At 42.3% G+C, this 12,038-nt stretch overlaps 4 protein-coding genes across 4 annotated transcripts; 3 read left to right on the forward strand and 1 right to left on the reverse strand.

The window, feature by feature from the left end:
* The first annotated feature begins 1,579 nt into the window (after positions 1 to 1,579).
* On the forward strand, positions 1,580 to 5,444 carry LOC103984768 (beta-galactosidase 13-like). The gene is made up of 17 exons (XM_065110348.1): positions 1,580 to 1,741; positions 1,831 to 1,926; positions 2,009 to 2,121; positions 2,207 to 2,273; positions 2,352 to 2,444; positions 2,530 to 2,679; positions 2,770 to 2,861; positions 2,929 to 3,034; positions 3,125 to 3,212; positions 3,300 to 3,418; positions 3,498 to 3,662; positions 3,752 to 3,948; positions 4,038 to 4,126; positions 4,214 to 4,323; positions 4,396 to 4,509; positions 4,593 to 4,688; positions 4,772 to 5,444. Exons 1-17 carry the CDS (start codon positions 1,580 to 1,582, stop codon positions 5,375 to 5,377), a joined length of 2,463 nt encoding a protein of 820 aa, XP_064966420.1. The 3' UTR covers positions 5,378 to 5,444.
* Positions 5,445 to 5,770: 326 nt separating this feature from the next.
* Positions 5,771 to 7,631, forward strand: LOC135612341 (protein NETWORKED 1A-like). The gene is made up of 3 exons (XM_065108513.1): positions 5,771 to 5,868; positions 6,342 to 6,442; positions 6,523 to 7,631. The coding sequence occupies exons 2-3, from the start codon at positions 6,379 to 6,381 to the stop codon at positions 7,467 to 7,469; spliced, it is 1,011 nt and encodes a 336-aa protein (XP_064964585.1). The 5' UTR covers positions 5,771 to 5,868; positions 6,342 to 6,378; the 3' UTR covers positions 7,470 to 7,631.
* Positions 7,632 to 8,001: 370 nt separating this feature from the next.
* Positions 8,002 to 8,365, reverse strand: LOC135613247 (probable calcium-binding protein CML45). The gene is made up of 2 exons (XM_065110349.1): positions 8,238 to 8,365; positions 8,002 to 8,182 (listed from the first exon to the last, which is right to left on the reverse strand). The coding sequence occupies exons 1-2, from the start codon at positions 8,363 to 8,365 to the stop codon at positions 8,002 to 8,004; spliced, it is 309 nt and encodes a 102-aa protein (XP_064966421.1).
* A 1,822-nt stretch (positions 8,366 to 10,187) lies between these two features.
* On the forward strand, positions 10,188 to 11,816 carry LOC135612342 (small ribosomal subunit protein mS86 (rPPR1)-like). Its single transcript, XM_065108514.1, has one exon. It carries the CDS (start codon positions 10,298 to 10,300, stop codon positions 11,534 to 11,536), a length of 1,239 nt encoding a protein of 412 aa, XP_064964586.1. The 5' UTR covers positions 10,188 to 10,297; the 3' UTR covers positions 11,537 to 11,816.
* Positions 11,817 to 12,038: the final 222 nt, after the last annotated feature.

A 12,038-nucleotide genomic window follows, 5' to 3' on the forward strand; every position in this document is an offset into this window, starting at 1 on the left:
GGTTTGAGCTCATTAATTAATTGAATTAGATTGGCTTGATCGGTTCGAGTCGATTCAAGATTATTCTATACTAATCTAACTAGCTTAAGCTTATTTAACATAATTAAAATCAATCAAATCCAAATTAGATCAGTCTAGGATGATTCTAGACTAGTTCAATAAGGATGTGAGGTTAGCTTCGTTAAGTCCCAATTGAATTAAATTGATTAGAGACTATTAAGAGATTGATTTATTATGTATATATATATGATTTGATGAATTTAAAAGTTTTATCTAAATATATCAATTAAAAATAATTAATATTTTTTATTATTTTTTAAAATTAAATTAATGATATCAATGTGATTTTTATCGTATGATATATGTGATTATGCTGAGTGCTCCACATTGGATGTACAACTTATGGAAGGAACCATGAGTTCATCATAATGCAAAGCCACCAATAGATAGTAGGTCATACCTCAAGACCACTTATAATATCTTATTATACTACTTTTTAGATGTATTGGAGAATGATCATAAGTGATTATGTACCCCCAGAGTAAGTAGGATGATTCTCTTTAGGAATTAAGAGGCTATTAGATATGACGGTTAGATAATTCTTCCATCCGTTATTGAGAGGAAAGTGCCCTCACTTAAACGGGGGAGGGATACCACTCTATATATATTTTGGAGTGCAATATGAGTTCTCTTCCTCTATTATTAAGAATACTCATCTTATAAAATATATCTCCATCTACTATTGGAAAAATGCTCAATCACATATACGTCCTTTATTATATGACTATTACACATATTATCAAGATGTATTATATATGATTAATGTATGATTTTATTTATTACATAAGAATTATCATTATTTTTTATATATGAGTTTTGAATTGATATGTTATTATATATATATATATATATAATGAGTATTTAAGATTATTTTTATAATTTTTTGAAGGTTTCTATATTTATTTTTAGAGTAACCACTATTTTACAACACACTTTTGGCTCCACTAATTTTTTTTAATTAAAAATATTTATATTTTAAAGATATATATTTGAATTTAAAGATAAAAAATTTCTATAAATTATAAATTATAAAATAATAATTTATTTTTTTATAAATTTGAGATGTAACAAACATGATAAGTTTGATCACGTAGAAACACTACATTCACACAGGTAGAAGTTTACGTGAAACGAACGGGTAGTAATCCGATTTCATTACTTACCAAATCCCCAAACTAAACAGATATTAAGCGACACAGGTAGAAGACTTACTTGAAACGAACGGATAGTAATCCGATTTCATTACTCACCAAATCCCTCAAACTAAACAGACATTTATCGATAATCTTCATCTTTCGTTCATCATCAAAGCCAGTAGGACCATTCATAATCAATCCTTTTCTGAAATGGACGGCCGAGATCTAATGATTAGCAGTAAACGAACGTATGGAAGACTCCTCTCTTATTCTGGTGATAAGAATTAAGGATAAAGCTACAATTACACTAAAAAATCTTGATCTCCCAATATAAATACACGTGAAGGCTCTTCATCTGGTTTCATCCAAGTGATAGGAGAAAGATGGAGATCTCTAAGTGCTGCCTGCTGCTGTTGGTCGCCTCTTCTCTCTACTACATTGTTTGCTCCACCACGGTTTCTCATGATGGACGAGCGCTCGTCATCGATGGCCAGCGTCGCGTCATCTTCTCTGGCTCCATCCACTACCCCCGTAGTACTCCCGAGGTGATCGATCCATGTTCGAGTCATAAGTATTGGTGTTGGTTGATTCATGATGTATTGATAGATTGATTTGGCTTTCTGCTGTTGTCTAGATGTGGCCCGACTTGATACGGAAATCGAAGGAAGGAGGGCTTGATGCAATCGAGACTTATGTTTTCTGGAATGGCCATGAGCCCAGGAGACGTGAGGTTGTGGTTTTCCACCACATGCTTGTGTTTATGTACATATGATATTGAATATGATGCTTACTCTTTTGTTTTATTGTCTTAGTACAACTTCGAAGGCAATTATGACCTCATCAGGTTCCTCAAGGAAGTGCAGAATGCTGGACTATATGCCATCCTTCGGATTGGTCCATATGTTTGTGCTGAGTGGAATTATGGGTATGTCATAAAGATGAAGATCTCAGGAGACTAATCAGTCATGAGGGTGATTCTGATGGAATTTAATCTGTTGTTATGTTTTCAGAGGACTTCCTGTTTGGTTGTACAAAATTCCAGGGATGCAAACTAGAACAGATAACCAACCATGGAAGGTCATAGAAGTTGATTTAAATTGTGCATAAATTGATTTTGTACTACATTGTCATCTGAAATCTTCTTTAACAATGAAGGATGAGATGCAAAATTTTACTACATTGATAGTGGACAAGGTGAAGGAAGAAAGGCTGTTGGCAACACAAGGAGGCCCTATCATTCTGCTTCAGGTTTTTAATGTTCTTCTTTACTGTTTACTTACTGTGTTTATAGTTGTTCTAGTTTATAGTCACAGCAAAGAATTGATTGGAACAGATCGAGAATGAATATGGCAATGGTGACATCGAGAGACAATATGGTGAAGCTGGACCCAGATACATCAATTGGTGTGCAAACATGGCAGAGTCTTTGGTTTCAGATGTGCCATGGATCATGTGCCAGCAATCTGATGCTCCACAACCAATGGTAAACTTAGCAAATCGCACATTGCATGACACTGTTCTTGTCTCATGTTGCTTATCTCATGATACGCTTTGCCTATGATGCCTTAAACAGATCAACACCTGCAATGGATTCTCTGGCTGTGATGGTTTCACCCCCAACAACGGGAACAGTCCCAAGATCTGGACAGAGAATTGGACTGGCTGGTATGACGGAATTATCTCTTCTTTCCATTCTTTAGCAGTAATGATTTACCATGTTCATTGATCTCAGGTTCAAGAACTGGGGTTCTCCAGACCCACATAGGCCAGTTGAAGAGGTGGCTTTTCAGGTTGCTCGTTTCTTCCAAAGCAAAGGGACAGTACAGAACTACTATATGGTTAGCTTTCTTCCTGTTTCCTACCATGATCATCATCTATTTCTTTAAATATAGCTTCAGCAAATAAGATCTTTAATTGCTTGTCCTCAGTATCATGGAGGAACCAATTTTGGTCGTACTTCAGGAGGCCCATACATTGTCACAAGCTATGATTATGATGCTCCACTTGATGAGTATGGTATGTCTACATATTCATCATGGTAAAAACTTTATCATTTCATCTTTATAGTAATGATGATCTTAAATTATTTATGTATCTCTTTAGGTAATATAAGGCAACCCAAGTGGGGGCATTTGAAGGAACTCCATGCTTCTGTTAAGCTGATGGAGAAGGCCCTCACCTATGGAGAAGTTGTTGAAGATCATCTTGGCAATGGATTGACAGTATGAATTCTTTCAGACACTCATTGTCTCTCTTTTGTTTAAAGATTTCAGCTTATAATTGTCTTTTACGCCATTGTAGATTACCAAGTTCTCTGGTGATGGGATTGTTCCTGGTTGTTTCCTAAGTAACCAGAACAGCACGGTTGATGCCACCATAAGCTTTCAGGGAACCAAGTATTTCTTGCCTGCATGGTCTGTCAGCATTCTTCCGGACTGTAAGAAAGAGGTTTACAACACTGCCAAGGTAATTATGAACTAATAGATTTAACCTTTAATTCTGATCATAAATATTGCTTTCTTTTAATCCTTTTTGTCATCTTCTTCTTCTTACAGGTGAAAACTCAGACTTCAATCATGGTGAAGAAAAAAGACAATGCTGGTGATCAATCCAAAGACTTGCGTTGGTCATGGAAGCCTGAGAGATTGCACAACTCTGCTAAAGGTTTTGGAAGTTCCTTCACTGTTAACAAGCTCTTGGAGCAGAAAACCACCACTGTCGATGCCAGTGACTACTTGTGGTACACCACCAAGTAAGTGATTTCTTGAAACAATTAATTCAAATAATTGTAATAGCATTTATTGAAAGAAAATAACACTTGTTTTGTCTAATGACTTCCAGTGTGGAAGTAAGCAAGAAGGAATCATTTACTCTTAGTGTCAACACCACTGGGCACATCCTCTATGCCTTTGTTAATGGCAGGCTAGTAGGTAATAAAAATCAAATCCTATTTAGTTTAGCAGAACTCCTTGTATTCTAAAATATAATTTTCTTCTGCACTTGATGATGATTAATAGGTTCTGAGTATGCCACCGGTGGTTCTTATAACTTTATATTTGAGAGGAATGTGACCTTCAAGCCTGGGAAAAATCAAATATCATTGCTTAGTGCTACTGTTGGTCTTAGGGTATGTTGTGTCATTTTTGTCCTTGGAGATAATACATATGCTTTGAGTACTGATTTTTCTTCTGTTACACAGAACTATGGTGCATTTTATGATAATACTCCAGTTGGGATTGTTGGTGGCCCAGTCAAATTGATTGGGAAGAACAATACTATTCTGGATCTATCCGAATCAAATTGGTCTTACAAGGTTTCATCAAAGGCTTCAATCCTTGTTCCATTCATCCTTTTCTCTACTAGTTTTGTGCTAATTAATACAAATCTCACAATCAGATTGGCTTAGATGGAGAAGTTAGGAAGCTCCAGCTTGATGAAAAAAGGTGGCATTCTGGTGTCATTCCAACCAACAGACCTTTCACTTGGTACAAGGTAGTACTCTTTGCATAGACATCTTAGTGCTAATATACAGTAAAGGAGAAGAACTAATTCTTCCTCTGCATTTGTTGCTGAAGACAACCTTCCAAGCTCCACTAGGATCGGAACCAGTCGTCGTCGACTTGCTCGGACTCGGCAAAGGAGAGGCGTGGGTGAACGGCAACAGCCTCGGTCGCTTCTGGCCAAACTTCACCGCTAATCCCTACGGCTGCAACCAATGCGACTACCGCGGCAATTTCCAGCCGAACAAGTGTCAGACCGCCTGCGGAGAGGCTTCCCAACGATGGTATCACGTTCCCCGGTCGTTCCTGAAGCGCGGAGAGCCCAACACCCTGACGCTGTTCGAGGAGGCCGGCGGCAACCCGAACCAGGTCAACTTCCAGACCGTTACTGTTGGCACCGCGTGCGCCAGCGCCAGCGCCAGCGAGGGAGACGTGCTGAGCTTGTCGTGCCAAGGAGGGCGCACCATTTCGAGTGTCGACTTTGCTACCTTCGGCGAACCTGATGGGACCTGCGGCGCTTACGTAAGCGGCGGATGTGTCTCCCACGAGGCTGTTGCTATCTTGAAGGATGCTTGTCTTGGAAGGGATTCATGCTCGATCCAGATCAGTGACAAGATTGGGACTTCTTGTGCCAAACTTGCCTCACCGAGGAAGCTCGTAGTTCAAGTTACATGTTCATGATTCAAGGAATAGGCTAGCTTAGTAGTTTCAGTAGAGAGAGGGATTTGCTCCAAGTCTTTCTGCATAATGTTTTCTTTTGTTCCACTTGAACTGATATTAATTAGAAATTGAAGAAGTAATTTATTTTGTCTTCATTTATCTTTGATTGTTTTTTTTTCTCGCCTAATAGTCATAAATTACAAAATAGTTACATCAAATTGAGTCGGATAATGTTTGATTAAATCGAATTGATCGGATCAAGTAACTAACGCGAGAACTGTAGTTCATCTGATCTGCGATTGGGCTATTTGAACCGTCCGCGACAGTATGGACGGTAGAGGATGAATGGATGGATCAACTGTGTTACGAGCGCGGTTTCAGTCTCTATATAACCAATAGCGGCAAGAGATTACTTTCCTTCTTTGTCTTCCTCCTGTTGCTGATACTAACGTCGCTCCCCAGGCTGCAGAGTGGAGCTTCTCCGTCGACCAGGCCGCTCTTCCCAAGTAGAGGTAAGGCTTCTTCTCAGTTCATGGTCTCCGATTCCGGCCCCCCTTACCAGGCAGAAAACCTTCGCATAGCAGAAGAAAAGAGAGAGAGACAGCAAAAACCCAACATCCTTCTCTGTTACAATGGCTGTTGTTGGCGATCATTCATTTCTCCTCCTCGATCTATATCTTTAGATCGAGATTTATGAAGAAAACATATCGGATCATCAATATTTCCAGCCAATTATTGCCTTTTCCACCATGACGAGACGACTATCCGCCGGCGGCCGTGGTCATAGGTTCACATGCTTCACGACCGGAAGCAGACAATGGAATCCTCGGGTCTCGTAAAAAAGTTCTCTTTTTTGTTTCCGATCCTCTCTTTTTCTTCTCCTCTTTTTACTGTTGCGTCACGCTCAGTTACTGGGGAAGGTCTGCCCATGCTTTTGTTTTGTTCTATACTGCGTCTCAGCACCCATCAATTCCCCTGTTTTTAGCGCGTTGGCTGGGTATCTTGGCTCGCTTATTGAGGCAATGGCGGTGGCGACGACGTGCCGGTCCTCGACATGCCCTCCTTGGCTTCAAGCGGCCCTCGCAGGTGAGCCAGCACTCCCTCGACTCTGCTTCGTCTTCAACGGGAGCATACTGAACAAGGGTAATTTGGTCATTTGAGTGTAGATATAGAGCAGAGGGTGCAATCACTGGCGGTGAATGTACCGGACGACCCGGAGTCGGACTCGTTCGCCGTGCGGGCTGAGAACTACTACCAGAAGCGGCCCCAACTCATCGCCCTCCTCCACGACCTCCACCACCGCTACCTTTACCTCGCCGACCGTTACTCCCAGTCCATCATCCGCCGCCACCACCGTCGTGCCTCCTCCGTCCCATCCGACCTCGATGCCGAAGACGACCCCGACCGCCCGGACTCAGCGTCCTCCGACGCCGAGAGCTCTCTCTCCTTCCAGCCCTTCACCTCCCAAGCCCGTTCGCGAGATACGTCCCCCGCCGTGGCGGGCGCCGATCTCGACATGATCGTGGCGGAGCTGGTGGTGGCGGCGTTGGAGCGGGACCTGTTGGAGGCGGAGGGAGCGGAGGCGGAGCGGCTGCTGGCGGAGTCGGCGCGGAAGATCGATCTGCAGGGGAGCCTGGTGGAGGTACTGGAGGCGGAGCGGCTGGTGCTGCTAGGCGAGAACGCGCGACTGGAGTTCCGTGCGAGGGCGGCGGAGCAGGAGGCGCGGGCGGTGGCGGCGGAGCTGGGATACATTCGGCGGCGGGCCGCCGAGCTGGCGCGGGTTGTGGTGAAGCTGCGGGAGGACCACCGGGTGTGCCTGCTGGGGCGGAAGATCGAGCACCTGCAGGCGCAGATATACAGCCTGGAGCGGCGTAACAGGGAGTGCGTGGAGACCATGTCGCGGCGGGAGAAGGAGAAGGGGGAGGCGCGGGTGGAGGCGGACCGCCTCCGAGGGGAGAACCGCCGGTTGATGGAAGAAGCGGAGGTGGCCCGGGCCAGGCGTGGGTGGGGTCGGAGCTGGTGGGGGCGGGTGCGTTGGTTCGAGTGGGCCCCGTCTCCGTGTTCGCCGCACGTGAAGGAAGCCAAGGGAGCGAAAGGGTGCTTCTACTTGTGAGTCCTTTTCGTTCTAATTTTGTCTTCGGTGTATGTTCCTCCATCGTTGTTTAAGTTGGTCGAAATGTGGGCAGCGGGGTTTGATAGTATGGAGTACTGATGCCACTTCCATTATGCATTGGGCTAAACATATGCGTGGTATAGTGGCACCTTAGCTTGCTTTCGCTGTGCATGCATACACCTTAATTGATGCATCTGCTTACCTACCTAGTCAAAGGATTGATGCATCTGCTTGAAGCTCAGATCTTCTCTCGAGGATCTCTGGTTTTACTAATCAAAGTTTATGGCATGACAGTCTAAGCAAAACACAGATTGGATTGGAAATAATTGATCGGGAAGGATGACAATTAACAGATGATTTGGTAAGAATAAATTTCAATGTTTGCTTGGGACAAACTCTCATTTCCTTAGGACACTTGCACAGGTCAGAAGGGAGGAGGAACAGAAGCAGTGTTAGCAAAAACTGATCTCCATCGACCTTACAAACTCAACAAAATCAATGTTCCCATCGTGGTTTTCATCATCCAGTTCGATCATCCTTCCGCATCCAATTCCAACCCTTCCACGAAGCCGAGCGCGGTGAGCACTCTCTGCATCTCGAGTGCATCGATGAAACCAGCACCCTTCTGGTCCAAGACGCGGAAGGACTCTTTCACCTCCTCCAGACTCGTCTCCTCCTCAAACAAGCTCGAGAGCTCATCGGAGCTGACCTCCCTGGGCGACTCATGTAATCGGACCAATTAGCGGATTAGACCCGCCGGGTCTTGACATCTCACCTTCACGGTTGCAGCGCAGGCCCATGACGTCCATGACCATCTCCACGTCTTCCCTGTCGAGCTGAGCATCACCTCTCGACTGGCTTCTTGTATTCCTGGCCGGTGGTTCGTCGCGGGCCATCGACACGCATGTGCAGAACTCGACGCGGGAGCGGAGGAAAGATAGGGATGTTGGGGAGGACTAGAGGAGCATCATGATAGCGTAGCTGAGTAGTGTCTGAAGGAAGAGGAAGCCGACTGGTTCTGCAAGAGAGACCAACTTCTCCATGACTGGGATCATGAGAGTGGGGAAAGTGGCAGAGAAGTTGGATGTCTCCTTGTGCTGAGACCAAGGGGTGGATGAAGGTGAAGTATTAGTAGTAGGGAAGAGAGGAAGAATGGTTGTCATAGGAGGAAGGTGCGGAGGACATGGTTGGTTCACTTCGTATAAAGGGTCATTCGTTAGGGGAGCTAACGGTATACATATATATATATATATATATATATATATATATATATATATATATATATATATATATATATATATATATATATATATATATATATATACTTTTATAACTATAATTATAAGAATCTTAATCTAAATTTTAAGATGTAAGTGTAAAAGTATAACGAGATTTCAAAGGTTTGATTTGATTTGCACTTGCCAATCAAAATGGTGCATGTCTCGTCTGACCCGATCAATAGTTAACTTAATTAGTAAATACTTTAATAATATATTATAAAATCTTAGTTATCTTTTGTAAATAAATAAACAAATTTGACAACGAGATTTTATCTTATTCTTATCTTTTATTTAATCCTTTCATTATCGAGTGGGATTCCTCTTACCAATAAGCCTCTGAAACATATTTTCGATGGGGGATAAATGATAAAGAAAATATTATCAACTAATTATCATTTGACATGTAATCCATGCGACATACAGGTTGAAAATGGGAGACAAAAGTTACCTCTACGTCGTGGATATCAATTCAAGATAAATAATTTATGATTATCTCTGCTTTTATCGTCTACATAGATAAAATATCAAATGAATCGTCTAATGGATAAAATATCAAATTAAGATTATTATGTTTGGTTAAAAGATGTCTCCTCAAAAAATATTTACTACTAAGTATAAAAACTCATTTTTAATATAGTAAAATGATAATTTTTTTATCATTGGCAATTACACTCATCTATATCAGGTTACTAACTTGGACGTTGGAAAGATTTACCAAAAAAATCTTTCTTAATCTCGATCTTAATGCATAGATACTTTAAATGATCTTTATGCATAGATACTTTATGCATAGATATTTTTACCTCGAAGACACAGCAAATAATTTACTTATGAACTTAACATTTCTATCTGGATGACATCTCAAATAATCCTGTATACATAAGTCTGAAAAAAATATCAGGCTGATTTGAATGTCAACGATATCTTTCAATAGCAATATATTCTTTCAATAGCAATAAATATATTCTATCAACACATTCATGAAAATTTAAGTTTTTCATCTAATCATCATCTTCCAACATCAATCTCTAAAATTCTCTCATAATATTTTTTTTATCAAAAATCTAAAAATATATGAAGTATTTATGGGATAAATAAATTTTAATATTTTTTTTTTTTTTTGCATATAAGTGTTTTTATAATTGAATTTCATATCAAATATTGATTTAAAGTCTAAAAATATTTATTATCTCAATAATCTTCCCGACCTTCCAACGTCAGGAGAAGGAAAGGGAGACATTTACCGCTATGTTGACTCCACGATGGAGTTTAATTCACTGAACCCATACATGCATATATTGATGATGACCTTGATGTTGCTCAAGCTTGCCTTCGATGCAAGACCTAAACCTTTGGCCCTATTCGTTTGAGCCAACATCGTGGTATGACTCCTCATTTGGACTCGATGGATCCGTCGAGCTCGATCGAGCCTATCCTTTCGATCCCGCACCGTCACATACAAGCCCCGCTTTGTCTTCCCAAACCCGTGCAGTTCGCCGTCTTAAACCCCAGAAGCCCAACCCTCTTCCATCACCGTCTCCTGCTACCATGGCCGCCGCTGTCGCAGTTATCCGCCGTCCCTCTGCTAGACTCTCCTCCATCCTCCGATTCCCCTTCTCCACCCTCGCGCCTCACTCCGAGCCCCCCGCTTCCGCCGGTCCCAACCCCTTCTCCGCTCTCAGATCCGCGATCCACTCCGAGTCCGATCCCAACCGCATCGCCGAGCTCTTTCAGTCCTCCGCCCACCTCCCTCGCTTCCACGCCCACCGCGACCTCTTTGGTTTCGCCGTCCAGAAGCTCGCGCGCGCCCGCCGCCCCGACCTCGTCGAGCGCGTCTTGTCCCCCTTCCTGTCCGACCCCAGGTCCCCCAAGTCCGAGGGCTTCCTCGTCCGCTTCATCTCTCTCTATTCTTCCGCCGGCATGCCCGACCAGGCGGCCGCCACCTTCGACCGCATCCCCGACATCATCGGCCGCCCTCGCTCTGATAAATCCCTCTCCGCTCTTCTCTCTGCCTATTTACACAATCGTCGATTTGATTTAGTCATCAAGACCTTCAATCGTGCACCAAAGGAGCTCGGCATTTCTCCTGGCGTTATCTCTCATAACATCCTCATGCAATCCCTCTGCAGAAAAGGTGATGTTAAAACTGCCAGCAACGTGCTCGAGGAAATGGGTAAGAAAGGTGTTAAGCCGGATATTGTATCTTATAATGCTCTCTTGAGCGGGTACTTGAAGAAAGGAGATGACGATCGATTTGAAGCGATTCTTAATGAAATCTTGAATAACAAGGGATTGGAGCCCAATGTCGTGACCTATAATTGTAGGATTTCCAAGTTCTGCCAAATTTCAGAGAGTCGTACGGCCGAAGATTTGCTAGAAGTGATGATTTCGAAAGGGATTCAACCTAACTTGATGTCCTTTAATACCATAATCCGTGGGTTCATCAAGGAAGGAGATGTTAGTGCTGCAGTTCGGGTGTTCAAGAGAATAAGGACCGTGAAGAGGAAGAATGGGAATGGAAGTCTCTCGCCTAATGTTGAGATATATGTTTTGTTGATTCGGGGTTTGATTGAGCAAACTGAGTTTTGCGAGGCACTTGCAATTTGCAAGGAGTGCTTGACTAAGAAAATAGCACCACCATTTGAGGTTGTTAAGGGACTGATCGATGGTCTGTTGAGGGACTCAAAGGTTGATGAGGCAAGGGATGTTGCGGCCATGATGAGGGCGGTAACTAAAGGTGATGCTGTGGATGTTTTGAAGAAACTTGAAGGTGCACTTTCTTTGTAGGCAACCGACTTGAATTGTTCGCTCTTGTTATACATTTTGGTTAAGTTACTTAACATCAAACAGCAACTACTTCTATGTTTACTTGTAACCTGTGTTAGTTTATTGGAACTCGTGAAATTTTGTTCAATAATTTTTTGCTTTGTGTGGCATCTATGTGCCAACTTCCACTCTCTGAGGCTGTATTTGAGTTGCATCATCAGCTATCACAGTGAAATAAGATGCTATCGTTGTAATTTTGATCGATTGTTATTCTTAAGTTATTTACTTCTTATTATTTTTATGATAACTTAGTTAAATGGAATGTGGAATGTTCTGGATCATGGTTTGACCTTGGTGATGAGGCACTCTAGATGCACTCTACTTAATTTGGTTCATGCTACATGAGGGTATAGTTAAAGTTGAATTGACATTTTGGACATCTGTATATATATTAGATCACTTAGCTTTCTTACTACCATATATTAAGATATTTTAAACTTGCTAAGTCATTGGCTATGCATGC

Source organism: Musa acuminata, chromosome BXJ2-5 (assembly GCF_036884655.1).
Source record: "Musa acuminata AAA Group cultivar baxijiao chromosome BXJ2-5, Cavendish_Baxijiao_AAA, whole genome shotgun sequence".
Taxonomy (NCBI): Eukaryota; Viridiplantae; Streptophyta; class Magnoliopsida; order Zingiberales; family Musaceae; genus Musa; species Musa acuminata.

What these genes read in the sequence shown, in the direction of transcription:
- LOC135613247 (XM_065110349.1), bottom strand. Translation starts at nt 8,365, where the DNA reads ATGGCCCGCGACGAACCACCGGCCAGGAATACAAGAAGCCAGTCGAGA. An exon ending in TGCAACCGTGAAGGTGAGAT is followed by an intron (nt 8,183 to 8,237) that starts GTCAAGACCCGG and finishes TGAGTCGCCCAG; the next exon opens with GGAGGTCAGCTCCGATGAGC.
- LOC135612342 (XM_065108514.1), top strand. Translation starts at nt 10,298, where the DNA reads ATGGCCGCCGCTGTCGCAGTTATCCGCCGTCCCTCTGCTAGACTCTCC.
- LOC135612341 (XM_065108513.1), top strand. Translation starts at nt 6,379, where the DNA reads ATGGCGGTGGCGACGACGTGCCGGTCCTCGACATGCCCTCCTTGGCTT. An exon ending in GCTTCAAGCGGCCCTCGCAG is followed by an intron (nt 6,443 to 6,522) that starts GTGAGCCAGCAC and finishes ATTTGAGTGTAG; the next exon opens with ATATAGAGCAGAGGGTGCAA.
- LOC103984768 (XM_065110348.1), top strand. Translation starts at nt 1,580, where the DNA reads ATGGAGATCTCTAAGTGCTGCCTGCTGCTGTTGGTCGCCTCTTCTCTC. An exon ending in TACTTGTGGTACACCACCAA is followed by an intron (nt 3,949 to 4,037) that starts GTAAGTGATTTC and finishes AATGACTTCCAG; the next exon opens with TGTGGAAGTAAGCAAGAAGG. An exon ending in AATCAAATTGGTCTTACAAG is followed by an intron (nt 4,510 to 4,592) that starts GTTTCATCAAAG and finishes TCTCACAATCAG; the next exon opens with ATTGGCTTAGATGGAGAAGT.